Source organism: Macrobrachium nipponense, chromosome 1 (genome assembly GCF_015104395.2).
Source record: "Macrobrachium nipponense isolate FS-2020 chromosome 1, ASM1510439v2, whole genome shotgun sequence".
Taxonomy (NCBI): Eukaryota; Metazoa; Arthropoda; class Malacostraca; order Decapoda; family Palaemonidae; genus Macrobrachium; species Macrobrachium nipponense.
The window spans coordinates 64,029,800-64,054,477 of NC_087200.1; the positions used below are offsets into that span (position 1 = coordinate 64,029,800).

At 39.1% G+C, this 24,678-nt stretch overlaps 2 protein-coding genes across 23 annotated transcripts in view; one reads left to right on the top strand and one right to left on the bottom strand.

Moving 5' to 3' along the window:
- Nucleotides 1-5,707, bottom strand: part of LOC135219359 (trichohyalin-like) — a gene marked incomplete at its 3' end in the record, with an annotated part of 284,115 nt that extends 278,408 nt beyond the window's left edge. For 13 of the 20 annotated variants that reach the window (XM_064256070.1, XM_064256068.1, XM_064256065.1 and 10 more), the window contains 1 exon segment: nt 5,207-5,706. In XM_064256070.1, coding sequence (XP_064112140.1) covers nt 5,207-5,542 — 336 coding nt within the window. In that variant the 5' untranslated portion in view covers nt 5,543-5,706. 20 annotated transcript variants of the gene reach the window in all.
- A 3,218-nt stretch (nt 5,708-8,925) lies between these two features.
- Nucleotides 8,926-24,678, top strand: part of LOC135219363 (2-oxoglutarate and iron-dependent oxygenase JMJD4-like) — a 223,040-nt gene continuing 207,287 nt past the window's right edge. For all 3 annotated transcript variants that reach the window (XM_064256072.1, XM_064256073.1, XM_064256074.1), the window contains exons 1-3: nt 8,926-9,192; nt 11,083-11,228; nt 21,250-21,398. In XM_064256072.1, the coding sequence (XP_064112142.1) occupies nt 8,955-9,192; nt 11,083-11,228; nt 21,250-21,398 (533 nt within the window). In that variant the 5' untranslated portion in view covers nt 8,926-8,954. The remainder of the gene's footprint in view (nt 9,193-11,082; nt 11,229-21,249; nt 21,399-24,678) is intronic.

A 24,678-nucleotide genomic window follows, 5' to 3' on the forward strand; every position in this document is an offset into this window, starting at 1 on the left:
AGTCTTTTGGTGCATCTTCATTGCAGGCCAGGACCGATGCTAGGAATTACGGGGCCGAATTTAAAAATTGATGTGTGTTTATATTTCGCGTAGTATACTTCTTGTCCAGAAAAAAAATTATAATAAAATGAAGATTTATAATAATGCACTTACTAAGTAATGACTTAGCTAACGATTAGCCAAGTTGAAAATTGAAAACTGATGTATGTTTATATTTCGTGTAGTATACTTTGTCTAAAAAAAATTAAAAGCTTGATACATTGAATATTGCAAGACAACATTGTTTTAATGTTTTAATACAAGGGAAGGCCTCTATGGTATATTGGTCACTGTTATTATAGAAATGAAGACAATTTCCTTGTCTTAATACAAAATGATTTTCAAAGAGAAAATATTCTGTTAACAAAGTATACATATTAAAACCGGCCCTGTTGTGGCAATGTGTCGTTTCCCGTAACAAAATGAACAATATTAATTGGAAGGAGGACAACTTTGCACCTAAAGTTTTTCTTTCTCTCCCGCTACATAAATGAACACATGAATCACGGCGCCCTCCAACACCGAAAGCTCGTTCTTCGCCAACACTTCCTTAGCCCATTCAAGATGGTGCGTTTTGACTCTCTGCCAGCCACCACCAAACATGGTGACTTGATAAATAATGATAAGACGCACTAAGGATATAATATCATGCACTTGATAAATTAATAAATAAAATTCAGAATCTATCTAAAGAATTTACACACGGTGATTTCTTTATACACTCCCCGACAAAAAGGCAAAATTCAATTCAGTCTAGAGTGCTTTACTAGATCTCGCTACTCACAGTGAAATAAAGGAGGCCACCCGTTTACATCTAAATACGTTATGCTACAACATTAGGAACCCTAAAACCAACTTATAATCAGGAGAAAAAGATAATCATGAAGATGAAAACTGCATTGCGTTGGGAGTTGCAGCTTCCGAGAAAAAAAAACCATATTGGAATTTTTTGAAAACATTTAGCCGTCGACAGGTATACATAATTATATATAATGAAACATACTAAATAAGTAATATGAGTGAATTGCAAAGGACTAGAAAGCTAAAGAGCCTATGCTAACATATGGCCTGTTCAGTCTCATGCAACACGGTTGGGGACAATCAGAAATCAGATCATAACAAACAGCATATATCTCCTGTAGAGGTAAAGTGAACATAAATCCAAAGTTATTGAATTCATTACCTCGTATTGAACCAAACGGTAGAATGATACAGGTGTATTAAAAGACAATGGCAACTTGAGGTGAGAGGAACTTAGTACGGAAATAAACCTACATATCTACATCCAATATCAATAATATATATATATATATATTATATATATATATATATATAGATATATATATATATATATATATATATATATACTAATATAGATATATACCTGAAATATATACATATAAATACACATATATTTCATGTGTATATGTTTATATATACTATATAAAGGTGTTATTACAAGGCGACAATATTTTTGCTAAAGGTTGCAATATCTGTAAAAGTTGCTTTGTGTGCGTGCCTGTTAAATTTATATTCCTCTATTCTCGTTCAAGTTCTGGATCAAGCGGAACGAGTGAAACAAAAGTCTACCGAAATTTAGAGCAACAGCAAAAGTTCAGGTACAAATTGAGTGCAAAATCAAAGCCATCTCTGTTACGTACAGACAATCAAAGGATATATTGAAAGGACCTTGGAAGGACCTCCTAAGGCCACAAATTCAACCATTCCCCAAAAATCTAAATTCTGTCATAAAAAGGAAAAAGGGCAATCTGTTGAAACCAGTAGATTCTTCATCGTTGATGGCTGTCTTGATAAGAGTTTGAATTTGTACCTTTACTGTTCTGTTCGGCTTATGAAGATTGGTTGCTAACTGGGTAAGCCATAATTAAAGTAGCCACATTAACATTGGGCGTGTGTGTGTGTGTGTGTGTTTGTGTATACATATACACACCTTTTCCCCTCGCGGAGGTTGGGCCGGAAGATGTTACCCTTTTGACTGTCTTGGGTTGGGAGGGGGGTAGGCAAAAACCTCATGTCCAAAATATCAACACCTTCCGGCCCCACCTCTACATGGGGAAAAAGTGTGTGTGTGTGTGTGTGTGTGTGTGTGTGTGTACTATATATATATATATATATATTATATATATATATATATATATATATATATATATATATGATATATAATTCACTACGAGTATACGACCAAACCATACTAATGCCATCTTCTTGACGGGCTCAAGTCCAATTTTAATGCGGCTTCTTTAATTATGGCTTACCCAGTTAACAACCAATCTTCGTAAGCGGAACACAGAACAAAGGTACAAATTCAGTCTCTTATCATCATGGCCATCAACGATTAAGAATCTGCTGGTTTCAACATTTACTCTGTTTTCCTTTTTATTAGAGTATTTAGAATCCCTCGTAATGACGGAATCTGTGACCTAAGGAAATCCTTCTTTTCATTTTACCCAAGGTCCTTTAAATATACTCTTTGATTGTACCTAATAGATTCAGAACTTGAACGACAACAGATAAATATAACACACATACAAAAAAGCTACTTTTACAATAAATCTTGCAACCTTTAGCAACAATATTGATGCCACCTAACGATACACACCGGCAGAAACCGCTATCAATGAGTTACAAAAGCTCGCCGAGATAACAGATAAAAGCGGCCGAGCCTACACCGATATAAAAGAAACTCAGATTTATGCTTGTATGTACAGGTGATTTCTTATTTTAAAATATTAATATTGGTGTAAACACAGCAAATTATCTATACAGGTTCACGATCTCTTATCCGTAATTCTAAAAACGAAGAGCTCTAAACCCCCTAGCATCTTCTGGACTCTGGAGAGAAGTGAACATTTGGCAGAGGTTACAGTACAACTATGTTTATAACAATAATGATTTAAATAAAGGTTGTTTTGCTTGCTTCATCCAATTGCAGTATTTTACATGTATTATTATTGCTGTATTGGTACACATTGCCATCGTACGCCATTTACATTTGACATTGTTTACATTCTCAAAAACTCGGCTGATTGAAAACTACAAAGGTGGTCTTAGTACTACCGACAGCTTCATTGCCATTAGTTGCTGGAAGAAACATAATCTTGTAAATTAAAAAAGTTGGGCTTAAAAAGTGAACATTACTTTACTGTAAAAGCAGTAAGCGTGATTTCGCCAGTTCCGGACAGCAAATTCCTGAGATGCACTAACGTCGATTGTAAATCTGCGTTGGGGAAGAGGGGGAACATGAGAATATTTTCAAGAAGATTCTATGGTTAGTTTTTAAGATACAGAGTCCCGCTCTTTTCTGGGAAGGTACCGATACTCGGTTACAGTTCGAGAATATGCTTCCGGACATCACTTGCGACTATTCCAAAACGTTCCATAGCCTGTCCTTTAATCATTTTATTCAGCCTGGGTTATAACCTGCCTAAATTTATGAAGGATGAATGAAAACAAATATAATTTTTAATGGAAGCCACCGTTGAGAATCGGCAAGTTTTAACAACTTATTAATTACGGTAAATAACGTCGCAATCAGCCGTTCCTCGAATCGGTTGTTCATATCGGTGCAGGCTGACAATCCTTAATTCATCCGGAATGCTAAAAACAGGAATTTGTTTTATAGTGGAGGATGGAGCATCATTATAAGTCATAACTATAGCGGTCGATGAAATGCGGGGAGACAGACATAGAGAGAGAGAGAGAGAGAGAGAGAGAGAGAGAGAGAGAGAGAGAGAGAAAGAGAGAGAGAGAAACTGCCCAGGTTAGGTTGTTACACCAACAAATCGATTCGCATATGTGGGATAATGTGCCATGGCATTCTGATTTTGTTTACATTTTTAAAACCATCAGCTGATTTACTATCTGAACCATAAACGGACAGCTTTTTAGTATGGATGAACCGTGTGGTGCATTATTTTGCATCACCCTCCTAACGGACGGGCCTAACGGGAAAGGGCTCTCTCTCGTCTTCTCTCCTCCTCTCTCTCTCTCTTATCTATATATATATATATATATATATATATATATATATATATATATATATATATATATATATATATATATATACACACTACAAACTCACAACGTTCTGGAGCTTAAATTCCGGGTTTCCTTCTGCCACTGTAAAAAATAAATAAGCTGATATGTAGTACAAGTTACTCAAATCAAACTAGCTTATGTTGCCAGATTATTGATCTAATAAAAGAAACCCCTAAATCCCAACGTTTCCTAACAGAGCTACTAAAATCCTGCATATCAGATTAGTGTAAGCCTGCCTAAAAATAAATAAATAAACAAAAATATTGACGTGGACCGAAAAGACGTTCAACTAAAGCACCTATAGGTTTTTGCATGTCTTTGGAAAGACAGACAGGCACAATTATTCTTGTAACCTCTTTACAGCTTTTAAAATTTACAAGATATTTTTGTATGACGTGATTATTTGATTGTTTTATGCGTAATAATTAGTACTAAACCCCATATGTTTGTTTGTATGGTGTTTTTACGTTGCATGGAACCAGTGGTTATTCAGCAACGGGACCAACGGCTTCACGGGACTTCCAAACCACGTCGAGAGTGAACTTCTATCACCAGAAATACACATCTCTAACTCCTCAACGGAATGGCCGAGAATCGAACTCGCGACCACCGAGGTGGGACGCCAACACCATACCAACTACGCCACTGAGACGCTTAAACACCATATGTTAAAAGAGCTTCTCATCAATTCACGCCCCGATCTATAAAACTTCACAAACACAAACAATCGTTCAGCAAATAACTAATTTTTGATGCCTTCATAACAAAGAACGAGCGTATTACTGCATCATAATTGTTAATGGCCCAGTCAAGGAAGATTATCCTAATCGATAAACTTCGTGTGTTTCTGAATACGCCTATACTCATCTTACGGCTGGGTATATCAGCCCTTCCTAAATTTAGATAATCGAAATGCAACATGTTTAAGCTGCAGTAGCATTAACATTTCTTGGCCTTCCTAGACGAATTGGTGCATCTGAAAAGCGTTATCTTATCGCTACGACCATAACAAAGAATAGCTACTCTTTATATTAATAAAATAAAAACATGCATGATGGAACAATGCTCTTTTGTTAATCATACTACTAAATGGGTTTTAAGGTTTTACCTCAAGATATTGTTTATCGGTGGTTTTCATCGCTGTCTGTTCGACCCGTTGCAGTCGATCGGAGTAAATCTTGGTGAATTCGTCTAGAAGGCCCAACATCTGTGATGATGACGTCGAATTATCATCCCTGAGGTCACTGCCAGGGTCGGATGACATGCTCTTTTGGTGACGATGTCGGTGATGACCTCCGTTCTTTTTCTTCCTCCGCCTTTGACCCGTGGCATCATCATCATCATCATCTTCGTCAGCTCCTGCCACTTCTACCATCACCATCACCTCATCAATTTCGCTTTCTTTCCCATTCTCTTTCTTCTTCTCCGGCTCCATATTAAACATATATAACTAATCTACGCTAAGCGTTACTACGATGTTGTTCGACCATGATAAATGTCCTGCGACTACATTTCGCACGATATTTCACGAATATTTCGCAGCAGCTCAGGAAGACACAACCACATCACCAGATTTTGATGACGACTCTCGACAGACGACAAGCACTGCCGCCAACTTCTGCCAAGAGATGGCACTGCTTCGCGCGTTCCTCGAATCTGCGCGTTATTTGAATCGGTTCCAGTGAGGATAATAATGCCAACTGATTTAACACATTAAAGCTCTCTCCGATAGAAATATACATATGAGTTAACCATAGTTTTTCTGTTGATAAACTATGGAATCATGCAATCTCTAGATAAAGAAAGTAAAAAAGGTCACCAAATAGTCTGTGGAAGAGGTGCGCAAACTGTGAATATTTTTTTTTCTTTTAGTTTTACTCATGATTAGGTAGGTGACCCGTGACATTCATAAACACGCCAACGCCTTAGCACCTGGCAATATCAGATAAAAAACAAAAAATACAGTAAACACCTGTTTATGACATATGAAAACGAATCATATGGTTTCGTATTGTTGCAACTGTAGCGGACTTCAATCTCTGCATAAAAATACGTCAAATGAACACATCCGTCAACAAAAATTGCTAAAACATTTAATATGCCCAGTCAATGCTTTTGAAGATAATTTGTTCAGATACCAAAGTTTATATAATAAGTATTTCGAGACCTGATAATCAAGGTAATAGACATGTGCTCGAATCAATGTTCGCTGTCGCCTTGGAAAATCAATTCAATGTTTGACTCCGTTATGATAGGCCTAAATCATGTGATTTAAAATCGATTTTATTTTTACTCAAATATCTATTCTGTGTCAAGTAAAGAAGATTTGCATTTGTTTGTTATACACACACACACATAAATATTAAAATCAAACAGACACCCTAAATTTTCCGTAAATTATTAGTTGTCGCAGACTGCCCAGTCCTCACATGACAAAAGTCTATCATACGCATAGGCGCCCGCACATATGGGCAAGAGGGGTCACTTGGCCCGGCCCCCCTGAATCCTATAAAAAATTTATATATATATATATATATATATATATATATATATATATATATATATATATATATATACGTATATATATATATATATATATATATAGATATATATATATATATATATATATATATATATATTATCTTACATTTAACTAAATCACTTTGTTTTCTTCCATTTTACAATATATTCTTTCGGTTTAAGTAAATTAAAAGTATCATTATGAACTGTACAATATTTGTATACAGTATAAAACTGCGTTGTTCTTTCCAGAAATATTTGAATTCAGCTGAACTGTAATCTGGGAAACTGTTGAAATAAAGTCAATGTAACTGGAATTTTTTCTGTATCGCATCTTACTTCACTTAAATTATTGACATCGCAGTTCGACTGCATAATATATATATATATAATATTATGATATATAATATATATATTATTATATATCTATATATATAAATATTATATATAATATAGATAATTAATATATATATATATATAATAATATATTAATATATATATATTATATTTACCCACCTCTGGGAAATATGCTGCAGGCGCCAATGATCATACGTATGGAGTAAGACTCAGGGAACGAGAGGTGAGAAAGCCAACGGCCGGGTATCTTATTAATCAAACTAAATCCTGGTTGGCAGGGGTGGAGTTTCACTCTTCATGTCAGTATCCCTAAAAGCTTACTAGGCTGACCACACCGTGTCCCGACACCAAGTAGGTATAATAACCACTTCTGATACCCTTAGTATTGTGCCTCTCTCAGGACAGGTTCCCACACGTTTGGACCTCCAAAAAGATTCTGATCTATTAGAGAATAATGGAGGACTATCAACAACGTTTTCCTGCAAGTGACAGTTCAGATAAGCTAAGTACCTCAGGTAGGAAAGCAGCCGTCGACTACCAAAGGAGGTCTAAATACCGTTGGATCATCTATAGAGACCCTCCTTACTAATGGCATCTAGAATTGGTTAAGTCTTATTTCTGTGGCCTTTTACTAGTAAGGCACAACCACCGACCTACATTGTACCCTGGCAGAAAACTCTGCTGTCTGTGACCTGCACTATATGGTTAAACCTCTGTAGTATGGTGGCAGCGCACCATTGCTTGAATCTCATGGACGTTGTTCGGAATCCAAAAGTCCTGAGAGGTCGAGAAGTTCAGACGCCATAATTGTGGCCTTTTGAAAATGATTAAATCTTCTCTCTCGTGTCTGTATATATTTACCAAGGCGATGGTATAACGACACTTTGTTGCTAAAGACTCGAGTATATATGCAATAACTGCTTAGTTGCTTTGACTATGCTGCACTTCCTGGTCGAATGTTCCGTGCCAATTCAATTAAAATCAAACGACGTTTCATACATTTTAAGATACTTCTTTAACTTCTTGATAAAGACAATGATTCAGGAGAGAGGTCTAGTGGAAATGCTTTCAGGAAAGGATTTGATAGCTGAAAGTACGTGATTCTCAGAAAAGAATATCTAAAATTTTACTCAAAAAAAGAACCATGGGGACGAATAGAGCTTTTACCAACAGAGATTGTAGTAATCGACACAAATAAATTGATGATTCATGCTATAAACTTGATAATTTTCATTACATAGTCTTTCACTTTATGTACAGTATACTTTATAAGTACTTTAGCATCTTTAACCATTAAAACTATATACAATTATTAATACAGAATGACAAATAAACAACGAAATCTATCTTCATCTCTAAACTTAAAAATTGCATACTCAATTTATACCTTCCTTGCCGAGAACCTGAAGGAGAAGGTTCTCGGCAAGGAAGGTATAAAATGAATAAAATCATAGATATCCTTCTCTGAGAATCACCTACTTTCAGCAATCAAGTGTCTTCTAAAGGCATTTCCACTAGACTTCTCTAGCTCTCTCCCTGTTTTAAATCGTTGTCTTTAAAAAGAAGTAAAAGAACTATTTTAAAATGTGTAAAACGTCGTTCGATTTGAATTGAATTGAATATAAAATGTAGGCCAAGCACTAGGACATACGAGGTCCAGCGCTGAAACGGAAATCGACAGGAAAAGGTTTTAAAGGTGTAACACGAGGAAAACCCATCAGTTACACTAAGAATCAATTGTTAGAAGAGGGTAGAGAGTAAGATGGAAGAAAGATAATATGAAAGGAGGTATAGTAAATTTAACAAAATGGATTGTAGCTAGGGGCCGAAGGCACACCACAAAGAATCTAAAGTAATGCCTACAGGGCGCCGCGCATGAGGTGGGAGTTTGATTTACAGGGTGAAGACCAACGGAAGTATAAGAAGAAGAACGCACCGCATGTTGTCGTCTGTTTGTTTACATCATAGCCGCTACCCAGATGATTGAGTTAAACAGTAGTGATCCCATCAATTATGATCTTGATTCATCAACAGACGCAATTAGTTCATTTCCTCGACTCACCCAACCTATATCATACGACGATTTTTTTAGGGAATTTTTAGAGAAAAATAAACCTTGCGTTTTCTCAAGTGAATTCACGCGCGAGTGGCGGGCAAGGAGCGACTGGGTTACGCCCATAGGTATTCCAGATGTCCAGTATTTTGTCGAACAATTTGGTAAGAGCTCGGACACTTTGCTCCTGTTGAAACATATGGCTAGCTGTCTATATTGTAACACAAGAACTTAGTGTTTTCCCTACTGCTTATCTTGTGCTTTGTGCTGTTTTTGACCAATATAGCTAGCCACTGTTTCGATTACCATTGTGTGGAGGACCAAACTTGCTACCTATAAGGACATTCTAATTTCCTGCCACATAGCTACTACTAGTACCTACATGAACTTTTTGCACCTATTTTCTGACTCTATCTTGTGCTTCATGCATTTCTTAACCTTAGTCTATTGTTGGGATAAAAATTCTCACTGTTACCTTTAATTTTTGTACTGTTGAGAATTATGGTTTTTCTGTCATACCAACCCATCAGTCACTAAATACATTATAAAGGGTAAGATGTTGCAAGGTTTGTTAAAGGGTTGCAAGGTCTATTAAAGGGATACATCCTAACCTTACCTTCTATACCCTAACCTAACTTAAGGAGCAGGGGATTAAGACCTTCCCTCAATGACCTAAAGCACAGTAAGTCACAAGGTAAAATACAGGGAGGCATCTCACCAGACCTAACCTACTGTGGGTGCCAGGTTTGAACAGTTCTTCTCAACAACTTTATTCCTTCTTTCCTTCATTTGCATTCAACATTAACACATAACTTTTATAAAGGGAATTCCGTATTAGAGAGGGGGAGCTTTGCCACCTTGGATCCTCCCCTCCTAAACTGATCTAGAGTGCTATAATTCATTCAAGCAAAACCTAGAAATTCACTTCAGCACGACGACCTTGCACATAGCATTGAGTACAGCATATTCCTTCTCTTAAGGCACTCAATTCCTCTGGTCCAACAGTTTCCCCATAAAGTTACAAAACTTTGATGCTCCAGTTACAGTTAAGCATTGTGTTACTGAGTGCTGGGAAGGATGGAGGAGCAGTCCTAATAGCTAAATGTTACATTGGAGAATAAATAAATTATGTACTGGGATGGAAGATGGAGAGATATTTTAAGCAACTTGAACTTTGATTTCTAGCATTATATTTATACCAAAACCCACCATTCCACGGTATCCTAATAATGTCATGTCATTAAACATAATTTTACAAAGTATATACAGAAATCTGATATTCACAGTCTCATATTAATTTTCAGAGCTACCACAACAACATTAAAGTAGGAGTGGCATGCAACCTTTTCCTGTGGGCACATATTTGTTCCTATAATTTCCTAGCCTCAGAACCTACTAACACCTATCTCAACCATCTTACCAAATTTCATCATTGAGAAGGCAGTTAACAGGGCTAATACAGAGGTTACATAGCCAGTAATTGCCCCACCTTCAGCCATGAAATAGTCTTCCCATATGCAGAGGGTGTAAACAAATCCACAAAATATTTTGACAAGGAAAACCTTTTCATTTTTTAATATTCAAAGACTGTCACAGCATCTCCAGCAAAGAGTAGGAAAGTATTTATGTAACGGCCACAACTTATGCTGTTAAGTGGAAAACAGATTTATCTTTGAGTGAAAAATAATAAATCTTAACACTGAAATAAGCTTTTGTAGTCGCTTATAGTTTTACCCTTTTATTTTTAAGTATTTTTAAATACCTTATAGTTAGAACATTTTAATGGCATCATATTAGATAGTAAATGAAGTTTGATACTGTAAACAGTTGACAGTGATATATTAATTCTGAGCTTGTAGTGAATAGCTGAATTGTATTTTCAAAGTGGTGTATATATAATGAGTGAAGCAAATTTTTCAGCAAGAGTAGTCACCAAACTTACTTTTACTATTACAAATGATGATACTATTGTGACAGTGCAACTTGTTTCTGCAAACTCAGTGTACTTTATACATCTTTAAGATCACAAATTTATTATTATATACTCATTTTAGGTGATGCTGATGTCCCCGTTGCAGACTGTGATCAAAAGCATTATGATTCACAGGAAAAGAAAACGTACAAGTTGAAGGATTATATACATTACTGGAATGGTCTCAGGGAAACTTCATGTGGGAAGAATCAGTGTCTTTATCTTAAGGTATGTCATAATTTGGCTCATGTAATAGGTGACAATTTGTCTTTTCTTGAAAGCTCTTCATTGTGCCACACTGAATTGGTGAATTACTTTCAATTCAGTCATTATTTGTAGCTTTGATGTTAAAATTCAAGACATACAGTACTATATCAGTACATCAACTTTATAAAGTACTAGATTCATATCGGCTCATGATAGAAACTGTAATTTTATATAAGTAACTTACCAATTACGTAATACACAACTAAGTTTCTAAGCTACAGCAGCTAAAAATTTGAACATTTTTGGAAATCGCGGTAGCGCTCTTTTGTTTTAGCTGTATGTAGATCTCCCTGCCCAATTTCGTGGAAGAATAAGTACAACGTAGCTGAATAGAACATTTTGTTTCTACCAGTCAACAACGGTACATGGTTGTTGGGCAGCTCTGGAAAATTTTGGTTACCAGCTGACTGTGGTTTTATCACCAGTTTGGTGATGTATTCCATTACTTTGGTAGCGGTAATTTTATTAGCGTAGATTATTACTGATTTTGACTCCTGAATTTGGCTTTTAATTGAATTATGTGATGTCTGCTAAATATGACTCATACTACTATGTGTAGTGCGTGGAGAGCCCACGCTTGTTCTTTTACTCTAATTTGTGATGAGTGTAAATTTTGGGTTAAGGGGAAATGGCAGGTGTTGGATGCTTATATAATGAAACCAAAATATGACAGAAGTAGGAAAGCGGTCGCTAGAGCCAAGGCTAGGAACGCTAGTCAGGTGTGTTCACTTAGGGTTGTTAATTAGATGATGTGAATAGTTCTGTATCTCTTACACATTTGACTGACTTTTCTCTCATTAATAATTCTCCAACGTTTCCCTCTACTCCGATTCCTGGCTCCATTTCTCATCCCTCTCTCACAGAAGGTGAGAGAGTATTTGGACTAGTGGCTCAACAACAGGAACCTCTCAATAGGAGTGGCTCTTTACACTTCCCCTCAGGGCATGCTACTGCTCTCAGATGCATCAACTGAAGGGTGGGGCGCACACCTGGAGGAGTTGCTGACTGCAAGAAGGTGAAACCATTACAACAAGTACCATCACATCAACATCATGGAACTCAAGACAGCCTTCCTGGCTTTCCAAGAGTTTTAGAATCGAGTGATGGGACACTGTGGTATTGATGAGCGACAATACCACAGTAGTGACATCCGTCAACAAGCAAGGGAGTCTCGCTTCTCTCTCACTTCACCAATTGACAATGCAGTTACATGATACCGCCCACTCAGTGGAGCTGTCAGTCAGGTATATTCCAGGCAAGAGGAATGTGATAAGAACCAAGTGGTCAATACACCAAGACTTGGCGGAAAGGTTGTTCAGCTTAGGGGGGGCAACCGGTAGTAGACTTTTTCGCCACCCTGTACAATAAGAAGTTGGAGACTGTCTGTTCCATTGTACTGGACCCATGGGCCACTGCAGAGGACGGGTTCCAACACCTGTGGGACAATTTTATTTTATTGACTAGTCTTACATAAACCAAATTACAATCAAGATATATCCAATACATAATGCAATCATAGTCTCATTTACCTAATTACATAGGTTCCCCATACAGGTTACGACAGGGGTTCTGTTCATGAGATACGTTGTAAGCCGAAAATCCTGAGAAATCCTTACTTTTAATGCTTTGGGTGCATTGAAAACTATGTAAACTGCATTTTTATTGCATTTTTCATAAAAAAACCCTTCAAATATTGATTATTTTGCATTTTTGGTGTCATATTTAATGTGCCAGATCAGTGTTGTAGGCGTCGTAACCCTGGAAATAATTTCTGATGAATATAATTGAAAAGCGCCTTAACCTCAGAGCGTTGTAAGCCGAACCCATCATAACCCGGGGACTGCCTGTACAATACATTTGAGAGACTTGTACTAAGGCTAACAAGATCTTACTACCTACAACCTTACCATTATATCTCCACTCAACAGAGCCCTGTTCTTTGGCTCTGGAGGAATGACCATGGCTAACTAGCCGTGGCTGTCGTCTCCTATGTAACGTCGCCTCCCCCCCAACATCACCTTATAGTTTGCGTATATACTCAGGCCACCCTCGATGATTGACAGAGAGCAGCTCGATGTCAGGGACCTTCATCCCCAACTGCTGGCATACGCGGATGGAATCACGCGAAAGGACGCCTCTCCAGTTCCCGGTTACTGTCTCTATAGGGGGACACGTCCCTGTTATTTCCTCAGTCTTGCGCTTGATGTCCGGTGTGTTGTATTTCGCAACTAATCCTGTGGAATACGTCGATGCTGTTGACGTCTGAGTCGGCAACAACCTGGGCGTCAATCACTGTTGAGCCAATTTCCTTCCACACCACAAGGTCTGGCTTCCTTAGGCCCTCCCTCGTACTCAGCCGTAGTTCCATTTGCACTTCATATCCTGCCTCCTTTGCCTTCGATTTTAAAAATTTGACTAAGCTGTCATGCCTCTTGATCCTCCACGGCTGCACTGCGGGGCTCACTTGTAGGATGTGATGTAGTGTGCCAGGGGAGTTATATCCTAGGTTGCATTGGTTTGATACCTCTCTGCCACGAGCACTTCGGGCTTGGGTCGGCAGTACTATTCCCATTTTAAGCTTGATGGCATTGACGTATGTGCCTCCCCTCATGAGGCGATTTCCAGCGTCTATCCACTTTGGCTTTTTACTAATGGAGGCTTCCTTTAATCCTGTACAATTTTTCTTTCCAGTTCATGGGAGCAGACAGGGGATGTCCTTACAGATGTCTTCCAGCTATTATACTTACTATTTCGTCGTTCAATCTCCTTAAGCGTTCTAATAAATTCCTCTTCGCTACTGGAGTACTATCTGCCAAACATTCAATTCTTAGTCCCCCATCGGCAGTTTTCGCATAGAATACACCGAGAGGGGTATCTTTCGGCAGATGGAGTGCCTTCCTCACAAACTTCCTTATTTCAAAATCTAGTCTCTTTAGTTGGTAGCCCTTAATCTCGTCTTGATGGATAGTGTGATGATATCTTGGTATTAGCACAGTCTTGAGTGCACATAGTTTTAGTTGTGGCTTCAAGAGAGCTTTCTGCAGGTCTCCCAACTCGACTTTTATTCTTCCAACTGCTTTGGAGCCATTAGGTGTTTGCGTGACTCCAACTTCCACTCCAAGATACTTATAAAAGTTGTTTACAGACAATTTTGGTATACGTATGTGCTTCTCTATAGGTAAATTCTCTATCGTCGTGATACCGAGTTTTTCTGCTTGGATCTGCAACAATCCTGGTGGTGGCACACTTCCTTATTCCTGGTTCTAGTCCTAACTTCGCCGCTTCATCTAGTAAAACTTCAATAGATGATGTTAGACCATCTCTTGTGGTTGCCACCATCACGATATCATCAGCAAACGCCAAGTAGTTTATTCTTTCACCCCGCAGGGTGGCCCCAACACCCTTGGAGATATTCTCCAGCACCCCGTCCAGTGTAATATTGAACAGTGATGGAGACATGAGGTCTCCTTGCATCACCCCAACGATTTCGGTGCTTATTTCCTGATAAAAATTCCTCAGGTATAACACTGACTCATTATCGAGTCCCACCTTCTCTAGGGCTCTGAGTAGTGCCGGGTGACTGACTGAATCGAACGCCTTCTTGAAATCGATAAAGGCAATATATAAGTTCTTTAGGTCTTCCTTTGCTCCTTTTATTAACTCTTTAAGGACTAAGATGTTAGCACTTACACCCTCTTCAGGCTTAAATCCCTTTTGTCTTACTGATGTGGGAAGGCACTCTGACAGTCTTTCTGCTAGGATCTTATGAAGGCCTCTCGTTACTCCTGAATTAATAGTTATAGGTCTATAGGTCTTCTGGATTATTGGTTTTTGACAATAAGGTAGTTCTTCCTTTTGACCATTCTGCAGTACAAATCTTTGTCCTGAGGTCAAGGTCATAAAACTCTTTGATCTTTACGTTCTTAGCTGTTCTGATATCAGACGGTTTTACACAATCTGGACCTGGTGCCGAGTTTAATTTCATCCTTTTCTTCATCCATTCTATCTCTTCAATCATTACTGGTTCCATAATGGATATAGTACGTATTTGTTTAGTGTTCAGCATCGTTCCACTCAGTTGGTAAACTTTCTCTTGAGAAGAGAGAACCCTAAAACTCAGTCGTTCCTTGAGGGAAAGACGGCCAAGCAATGGGATCCTTTCCCAATATTGCATTCTGTGCAGTTCGGCCCCTGTTCTTCTTCCACCCCCTCTGGGTGACTGCATATTCTCTTCTTCTTATTTTCCTTTTCAATTCTCTTGGATTGTTCTCATTTACTCTGGGAGGTTGTTGTTGTTCCCTTCTCCTGAATATTTCTATTCTCATATTATCCAACTCATCAGATGTTATCTCATTCTCAATGCTTTCTCTACTTATACAGCTGCTGGTGCTGGAGTTTGGGGATGATGGCGGAGAACCACCATTGCCATTTGTTGCCATTAGTAAGTATTCATTCATTCCATCCACTGGGCAAGCCAGAGTAGGTTGATCGTCAACTCTTGTAAGATTTACTTTTGCTTTCGGTAAGCCAGCCCCATTGCTGTTTATTAGTCTGCCTTTAACTTCTGTGAAGGCTTCTAGGATTTTCAGGTATTCCTGTGTTCTTCTCTTCTTCCTCACACTATCCAGCGTGCGGAAAGGGAAGAACTCCTTTTGGATCCTCTTGTTGATGTGAGGATTGTTTTTGAATAGGGTCTCTGCCCTAGCTAGTCGTATCAATTCCTCCTCTGTCCATCCTGCTCTTTCTGGTTGGGGTGGTACATCTTCTTGAGTCTCATACATTTTCCTGCTGGAGCATATCATTTAAAATCTTTTTATACTCATTAGACTTCCTTTTTCCGGTGATGCTATTCACTGTTCTTTTCAGAAATAAGTGCTCGTTAATTTTTTTTATTTATGAACGGCTCATTTCTATTATCTAATTCATATTTTGCCATCCTCCTGAGGTCCTCCACAGCCCAGGGCTTATTCTTCATATTCATGAGCCTTTGAACATTTTCGCTGTGGAATTCCACAGGGTGAGCTTTTCTTTAGTGCAGGCACCTTCCATTAAAGGTAGTGAATTACCTTTGGCATATTGGGCAGGCAAACATAGATCTCAGAGGCCACGGTAGTCACGTCTCTCTCATGACTCCCGGCGACAGCCTCGCTCTGATTTGGAGCGGTGCTGCCAGAGTTTTCAGGTTGGCCCAGTCGCCAGGTTTCCCTGACTGGGGTGGAGCGACCCACAGTCTCCCACGAGGAGGAGACTGGGCTGGTTGGGTCCTCTCCACGATCCATTAGCTCCATCAGGATAACTACCTTCGGGATTTCTAGCGGGACCCCTGAGAGGTGGATCGCTAGTAACTACAACTTACCACAAATAAGAGAGTCATAGTTTTCCCTTCCCCATGTTTTGCATGATTTGCCTGTTGATCAACACTGAAATCTCTGGATGATTATGGTGGCCCTCAAATGGCCTCAGGCTGTTTGGTATCTCGACCTTCTGGGTCTTCTATCCGAGGCACTGAGAGAGATTCCTCCTTGGCACAACCTTGTGTCAACCACACATAGAATGGTACCATCAGGCAGTGCCTTCCCTGTGTCTTCTGTGGTTGGTGTCGTGGATGGGGTATTTCTCCGGTCGGAGCCACTCTTCAGCAGTTTGCAGACTTACTTGTCTTCCTTCTCCAGGAGAAGCTCCTCTCTGTTTCAGCTGTCAAAGGCTATAGGCCCATGCTAGGCCTAGCCTTGAAGCTGAAGGGTATTGATATCTCTTCCTCCTTCAAGATGTCATTACTCATAAGGAGCTTTGAAAGGTCTTGCCCACCCAGGGATGTCATTACTCATAAGGAGCTTCGAAAGGTCTTGCCCACACAGGGATGTTATTACTCATAAGGAGCTTCGAAAGGTCTTGCCCACCCAGGGATCTCAGGCCTCCTGCATGGAATGTGACTCTCGTGTGGCAGAGCCTGATGTGCACCATACGAGCCCCTTCAAGAGTCATCAGACAGGGATCTGACCCTCAAGACCGTTTTCCTGCTAGCCCTGGCATCAGCAAAGTCCTTCCTGCGATGTAAAACATTCAAGTGGATGGGGATCAGTTACGCTTGGTATCGTCCCAGATTTCATAGTGAAAACTCAGAATCCATTGGTCCTTGACACTAGATTTGATTCTTTCACTATCCCCTCCCTGAGTGACTTTGTTGGTGATGATCCAGATGTGATGCTGCTTTGTCCCATTAGAGCTCTAAGGTGCTATCTGAAGAGGACTTGACATCTCCGGCCTGAGTCTTGATGACTCTTCATTAGTAATGGAGGTTCCAAGAAAGAAGTGTCCAAGAACACTGTTTCTTTCTGACTTCGTGAGAGAATCAGGAAGTTGTACTCTGTTGCTGATGTAGACGACACTAGTACACTTCGTCCAAGAGCTCACGAGGTCAGGGGCATTGCCCCATCCCTCGCATTCCATAAGAACCTGTTGGTTCAACTGATTTTGAAGGTGGTGGTTTGGGCACGCAAGACCACTTTCACCTCTCATTACCTTTGGGATACAGGCAGTCCCCAGTTATCGGCGGGGGTTCCGTTCTAGGTGGGGTGCCAATAAGCAAAAATTGCCTTTAACTGATACTCAGTGATTTATGGCACTTACATTGCCGATAACCGGTTAATGGCACCTATAACTGGTTAATGGCATCTCTTTTAGGTATGTTATGATGCCATAACTCTAATAGCACCGGAACTCGGCGCGTTATAGCACCATGAATCACCAATTTTATGGCCTTAGACAAGCACTATAAAACCAGATCGCCATTAACCAAGTCCACTGATAACCGGGGACTGCCTGTATTGCCCACGGGCCCTTGGACACATTTTCCTTGGGATCGGTGGTGGTTACTCAACAAGTTGTGTAGCTTACCCAGCTCCTCTAACTGGGCAAGGTTGCACCTCGCCTCGTTTTGGTATGAATGGGTCTGTCTGTGGAGTCACTGGTTCTCCATCTCTTTTATACTACTCTTTCCCTTTAGGCAGAGAGTATGTGGACCGTTGCATGCTATACTGGACAGTCAATGCAGGTAAGACACCCCTTACAGTAACCTATCTGTTTTCTTTGACAAATTAATAGAGGGAAATATCTTCCTCTTCCCTTTACAAGGCAAGGAAGGGAACTCAGACATGTCTAAGACAAAACCATTGCTTCTTTTGCCTTACTGTCGCTGATGTTATGGTTCTTTGATTTCTCATAAGTGGGACATCCTCTCCTTCCTTATGATTAACCCAGAAGACTGACTCTGATCTCGCAGTCCTTAACTCCAATCAGTTGCCAGTTGCTATACTTCCTTCCTTGCTCGTACTGCCAGGAAGAGAATCTCAGATAGGCTGAACCCCAGTTGGTTACAATTTTTGAAAGTAAATTGTATTTTTCCTAACTATACAAACCTGAGGTCCTTTACACTAACTGCCCACCTCACGCCACCCTTCAGTCTGTTTCCTGGACCTAGAGCAAATTGGAATGTTTATATCCAGTCAGGAGGGACTCCCAATGATCGGACAGGTAGTTCACTACTGGACCGCCTTGTTTGAAAGATTTCAGCTGCGGTGTCCAGGCTACGCCTTAAGTAATTCCTATTGTAAAGGACCTCAGGTTTGTATAGTTAGGAAAAATACAATTTACTTTTAAATATTGTGATTGTTACAGACAAACTCAGGAGATTCAGGAGATTGAAAAAGACGAGTAACACTTCCAATTGGTCAGGTATGTACTGGAAACATGACAAATTTTTTTAATCAATTTGTATTTTTCATAGCTAACATACCTGAGGTCTTAACAATAGGATAAATCTTCTAGTGCTAGCTGGACACCGGTAAAAATAATTAAAGATTGTAAAAAAAGGACTGTGGCATCTGCATATATGCGGTGGATGTTTGGTCTTTGACCATGCTCAGACCCCCACAATATGCCAGTCTTTCTTTTACTGCCTTGTAGACTGGAGTTTTGGTTCACTCTCCTTTTCCAAGGCAGATTTTTTTTTTCTTTTATTTTAGCCCGCGCTTTATTTCTTTTTATTCAGCCCAGAAGTTCCGTGGACATCAGTGTGTTAGACAAGCCTTGCCTTCTTTGTTGCCATGTTGAACTTTCTTGGGAAAGATGCTGTTGCAGTATATATGTCTTTAACTCTGCATTATGTAATCTCTACACTAAGGAGAGGAATCATTCGACCTATAAGTACACGAATATGGGGCCAGTATGTTGTGTGAAACTCACCTGTTGCAAAACATTTACCCAGTGGATAAAATGCACCTAGTGTACCAGCTATGCTTATGCTACAAAATATACCAGAAGTATGAAATACTGTACACTCAATTGAATCGACGAATTATGACATAGATTTCACAGCCTCAGAGGATTAACCAGAAATGGACAAACCTGAATTTATAAGAATCTCTTGTATTTACCAGAAAGGTAATGCTTCTCTTGAATACTTGATGCAAATGTTTTAACTAGATGACTAATTGCTAGGATCCTTGTTCACACCTTTGCAGGAGACACTGAAAAGAGAAACTCCTTTAACAGAACCAGCAGCCTTTGGGGTAAAGAGAAATACTGTTTGGCTGCAGTGTCAAGGTCCATCCTAAGGTAAATTGGTCCTTTTCGTGGACTAGGTCTGACTTGTCCCAGTTGATGAGCAGACCATGATACAGGCATCTTGATTACTAGTTACTATATGAAGCTACAAAGCTCCTGAGGTAAGGCACTCATTATCAACCAGTCCTGCAAGTAACTTAGTTGTCTAGGCCTGCACAGGAGCTGGGGCAAGGACTGCAGTAAAAAAGTAAGGAGCTTCTAAATTTATAGAGGTTGCCTTGTCACGTAAGCAAGAGAAATATCCTGGAAGACCAATGTATTGGGACCCACAGATGCAAAAATGTTATAATTTCAAATGGAGCAGTGTTAGGTTGATATAACAATTCAGTTTGCAGAGGCTGATGGTAGGTCGTCATCCTCTTGAAGCCTAAGGAGACAACAAACACATGATTTTATAAGCCTTACAGGTCTGTCAACACATCTAAAGCTTCTTTTCCCACAACTATCCTCACATCCATGTCTAGTGCAAGAAACTTCGCTCTGTGTCTCTTGCTTTAGTGATAACTGAACTTATGTGATAGAGGGGTTTGTCTCCCTGGAATCTCAAGTTCATTAGTAAAGCCTCCCAGAAAAAACTGAGACCAAAGAATAAGAAAAGAGAAATTAAGTGAGAAGAGGTAGGAAAACAATTGGAAATGTTTATTTTGAAAATCTTCAACAAATCTATGAACAGTATCAAAATAGGTGTTACAACAGACACATACTAATGGGATGGAATATACATAGAATTTAGGCCAAGAATGAGGACCTATGAGGGTCATTCAGCGCTGAAAGGGAAACTGACAATAAGAAAGTTTGAAAGGTGTAACAGGATAAAAACCTTGCAGTTGCACTATAAAACAATTGTTAGGAGAGGTTAGAAAGTCAGATGGAAGAAAAAGAATATGAACGGAGGTACAGAAAAGGATTGAAATATGTTGCAGCTAGGGGCGGAAGGGACACTGCACACTGCAAAGACCCTTTAGTAAAGCCTGCAATACACCATGAGGTGAACTTACAGCAGTGCCCCCTGTGGGGGCATACATAATGGAATAACTTAACCACCAGCAGAGGTACTGTGTTCCTGGATGCATACCTGACTATTGTGAAGTGCTCTTTATCCTCATAGTAAGTAGTGTGTCAATTGAAAGTACTTTACTGACAGCTCAAGATAGATATTATTAAAATTATATATGAGGTTCGTGTTAAATCAAAGCTTACACATTCATTGCTCTCTTGATTATTTTACGGTACTCTGATGTACCAAAAAATAATGGTAAAGTGTCAAAGGCTCTAGTTCACTTGTATTGTAGCATAGTTTTACATTCAGTTTTAATGTCTACATATTTTATTATAAACAAACTTTCTTCTCTTACAGGATTGGCATTTCGTACAGGCCTATCCTGATTATGGTGCTTACACGACATTACATTATTTTGCATCAGATTGGTTAAATGAGTTCTGGCAAGTCAGGGATGATATTCAAGATGACTACCAATTTGTGTATATGGGACCAAAAGGAAGCTGGTCAGTAAAGTGATATTAATTTTAGCTGTGTGAATAATATTGGTGGCAATTATTAATTTAAGCAGTGTCAATAACTGTGTAGTATATAAATTTTTTCAGTGCTGTAAACATTTTACAACAAACAAACCTCTTAGTTTACTTATGCCTTATTGACTAGAAGATTTAAGAGTTGAGTATGAAAGTGATCAAATAACACTGGATGAGACTTCCAGCTACTACCTGGAAAGTCCCTTTTTTTATTTCTCCTGTTGTTCACTTGAAGCATAAATTCTCTAGTCATCAAATTGTGTTGGTGGAGACTGAGGAAGTATTGGTCACAGTTCTGCGATCCTCAATCCGCTCTCGTCTCCCTCTTGCAGGAGGTGAGAGAGAATTTGGACTGATGGCTTAATAGGAGTGGTTCTTTGGACTCTTCTTCCGGACATGCTTCTGTTTTCAGATGCATGGACAGAGGGATGGGGCACACACCTGGAGGAGTTGCTGACTGCAGGAATCTGGAACCATCACGACAGGCACCTTCACATCAACATTCTGGAACTCAAGGCAGCCTTCCTGGCCCTCCAAGAGTTTCAGGACCGAGTGATGGGACACTGTGGTATTGATGAGTGAAAATATTACAGTAGTGGCATATGTCAACAAGCCAGGGGTCTCACTTCTCTCTCGCTTCACCAGTTGACAATGCAGGTGCACGACTGCCCACTTGGTGGAGCTGTCAGCCAGGTATATTCCAGGCATGGTAGGAACCAAGTGGTCCCTACACCAAGACTTGGTGGAAAGGTTGTTCAGCCTATATGGGCGACCAGTAGTAGACTTGTTCACCATCCGGCACAACAGGAAGTTGGAGACTTTCTGCTCCATTGTAATGGGCTCATGGGCCGCTGCAGAGGACGGATTCCAACACTTGCGGGACAACCTTGAGGTCTACACCTTTCCCCCGCTTTGCATGATTCACTTGGTGATCAACGGAGTGCTGATCACCTCGAATCTTTGGATAATTTTGGTGGCACCCAAATGGCCTCAAGCCGATTGGTATCCTGACCTTCTGGCTCTTCTGTCCGAAGGACTGAGAGAGATTCGTCCGTGGTATGACCTTCTATGTCAACTGCGCATAGAATGGAGGGCGGTGATGGTTCGGACACTTTTTTAAAAATTTTTATCAAGAAGTAAGAGTTTAAGGAGCAGAGATGTCGCTGACATGTCAATGTGTAGCCTCATCATCCTACATTTACGAGTGAATTTGGTAAGTCGTATACTTTACTATACTTGAAGCCATTTGCCTTCAAATAAAAATTTCCAAAATGTCCGAATCATCCCCATCCATGGGAATGATTCAGACAAGAGCGTGGGATGATTCGGACAGTTATTATAATTGATATTTACCTTCAAGTCAGATGATAAATGAAACAAATACCATACAAAATGTTTAACTGAAATACTCAAAATCAACTTAAAAGATTATGCTCTCCCTTGGTGATTGGCAGACAGAAAATGTAACTGAAATCCATGATGTTTGCTGAGAATAAACATTAAAGTTGGCTTAAAGAATATTGTATCCTTCAAAACAAAAATTAAATTAAATATCCTCGCCTGCCAATGATTAAATAACCGAAATATGCTTGTATTTATTCTCTCCATGAATAAACACCAAACAAAATGTAACTCAAATACATGACATTTGTTGTGCCTAAATTTTATCTAATGTTGGCCTAACGAACTTTGAAATACCCGTTTTCTTTTAATACTATGCTGAACTGGAATTGGAAGCATTCCAATTACTGCCTCTTTACCAACAGCTGCTTTATCCTCAATTTATGGAAATGTAAAACTATTAGTAGCAAATTTCTGTGATTTTCTTAAATAAGAAATCTAAAATTCATCATATGCATCTAAATTGCTGGTTAATTTACCTACATTTTACTGGATCTCTTCCAACAAGAACAAAGTCTCACTACTCTGGGAATTTATCAATGAAACCAACTTCTGTGTCTCTGATCTCCTCTTCCAAAGTGTCAGAACAATTATTGTTAAGCTCAGCTGTTGAGAGATCTTCAAGACGATGATGAAGGTCTTCATCACTGGTTTGGTCCTCTGTGTTTAACTTTTTAGTATCATTTCTTGCTTTTTGATGTTCTTAAGGGGGCCGGCCAGAACTCCTATATATGGTGGTATAGGGCGAAAAATGCAAAGTCATGAAAAAATTCATGGAGCTTCATATGGCAATTGAGAATACGTATACGAAATATTTCGTCAAAATTCCTCTTACTTTCGTAGTTACAGGGTAATTAGTTATTGTAACTCAATAAGCCTAAAACATTGATCCGTACAAGAAAATGCAATATTTCTTCTATTATCGTAAATTTTGATAATTATTGTCAAAAGAAATTGAGAAAATGGTAATCTGTAGACATTCCCCGAGTCGAGAAGGAGACTTCAGGCTCAGCTACCAAGTACCAGTCCTGATTTAGTGCGATCACAGACTTCAAGTAGTCTACACGTTCCATTTCACCTCTGCCATTGCCCGCTTTTTACGTATGTTTATGTATGTTTCGGCAAGAATTTCATCATGGCGTAATGAGGAAAAGACAAGGAAAACATCTCGCTAACATACAGAACGAAGAAAAGCGCTCAAGTATTATTACAGAATATCATAATATATGCGTAGTTAGTGAAGAGAGAGGGGAGGGTTGCTTAGTAACGCCCCCGTCTTGCTTGACAGCACACGTCACACTATGCCCAAGGCTACGATCTTTGAGCAAAGAGATCTTCATTTATGATAAATAACAAAGTTTTGGTTTTTCAATACCCAAATGGAATATGAAATTCATAATAATCATGATTTATTAAATTGTCTTTGTCAAAAAAGAGTACGCCTTCGAGTTTCACCTCTTGACATTCTCTTCCATTTTACGTTTGTTTATCTTTGTTTCGGGCAAGAATTTCATCATGCCAAAAATGAAAATACAAGGAAAACATCTCGCTAACATACAGAAGAAGAAAAATTCGGTGTAATAAGCCGATTTAGTGAAGGGGAGAGAGAGAATTGCGTAGGAAGGAGTGCCCCATCTTGCCTCAAGCAGTGCCCCAGGCTGCGATATGAGCAAAGGGATCATCATTTATGATTAAATTATGATAAATAAAATAGTTTTGGTTTATTATATACACAAAAAAGAAATATACATTCATAATAATCATTATTTATTAGCATTGTCTTTTATAGAAATACGAAGGAAAACTTTGAACGCCCGTATCTCAAAACTATACTTATTGACCTTCAAATCTA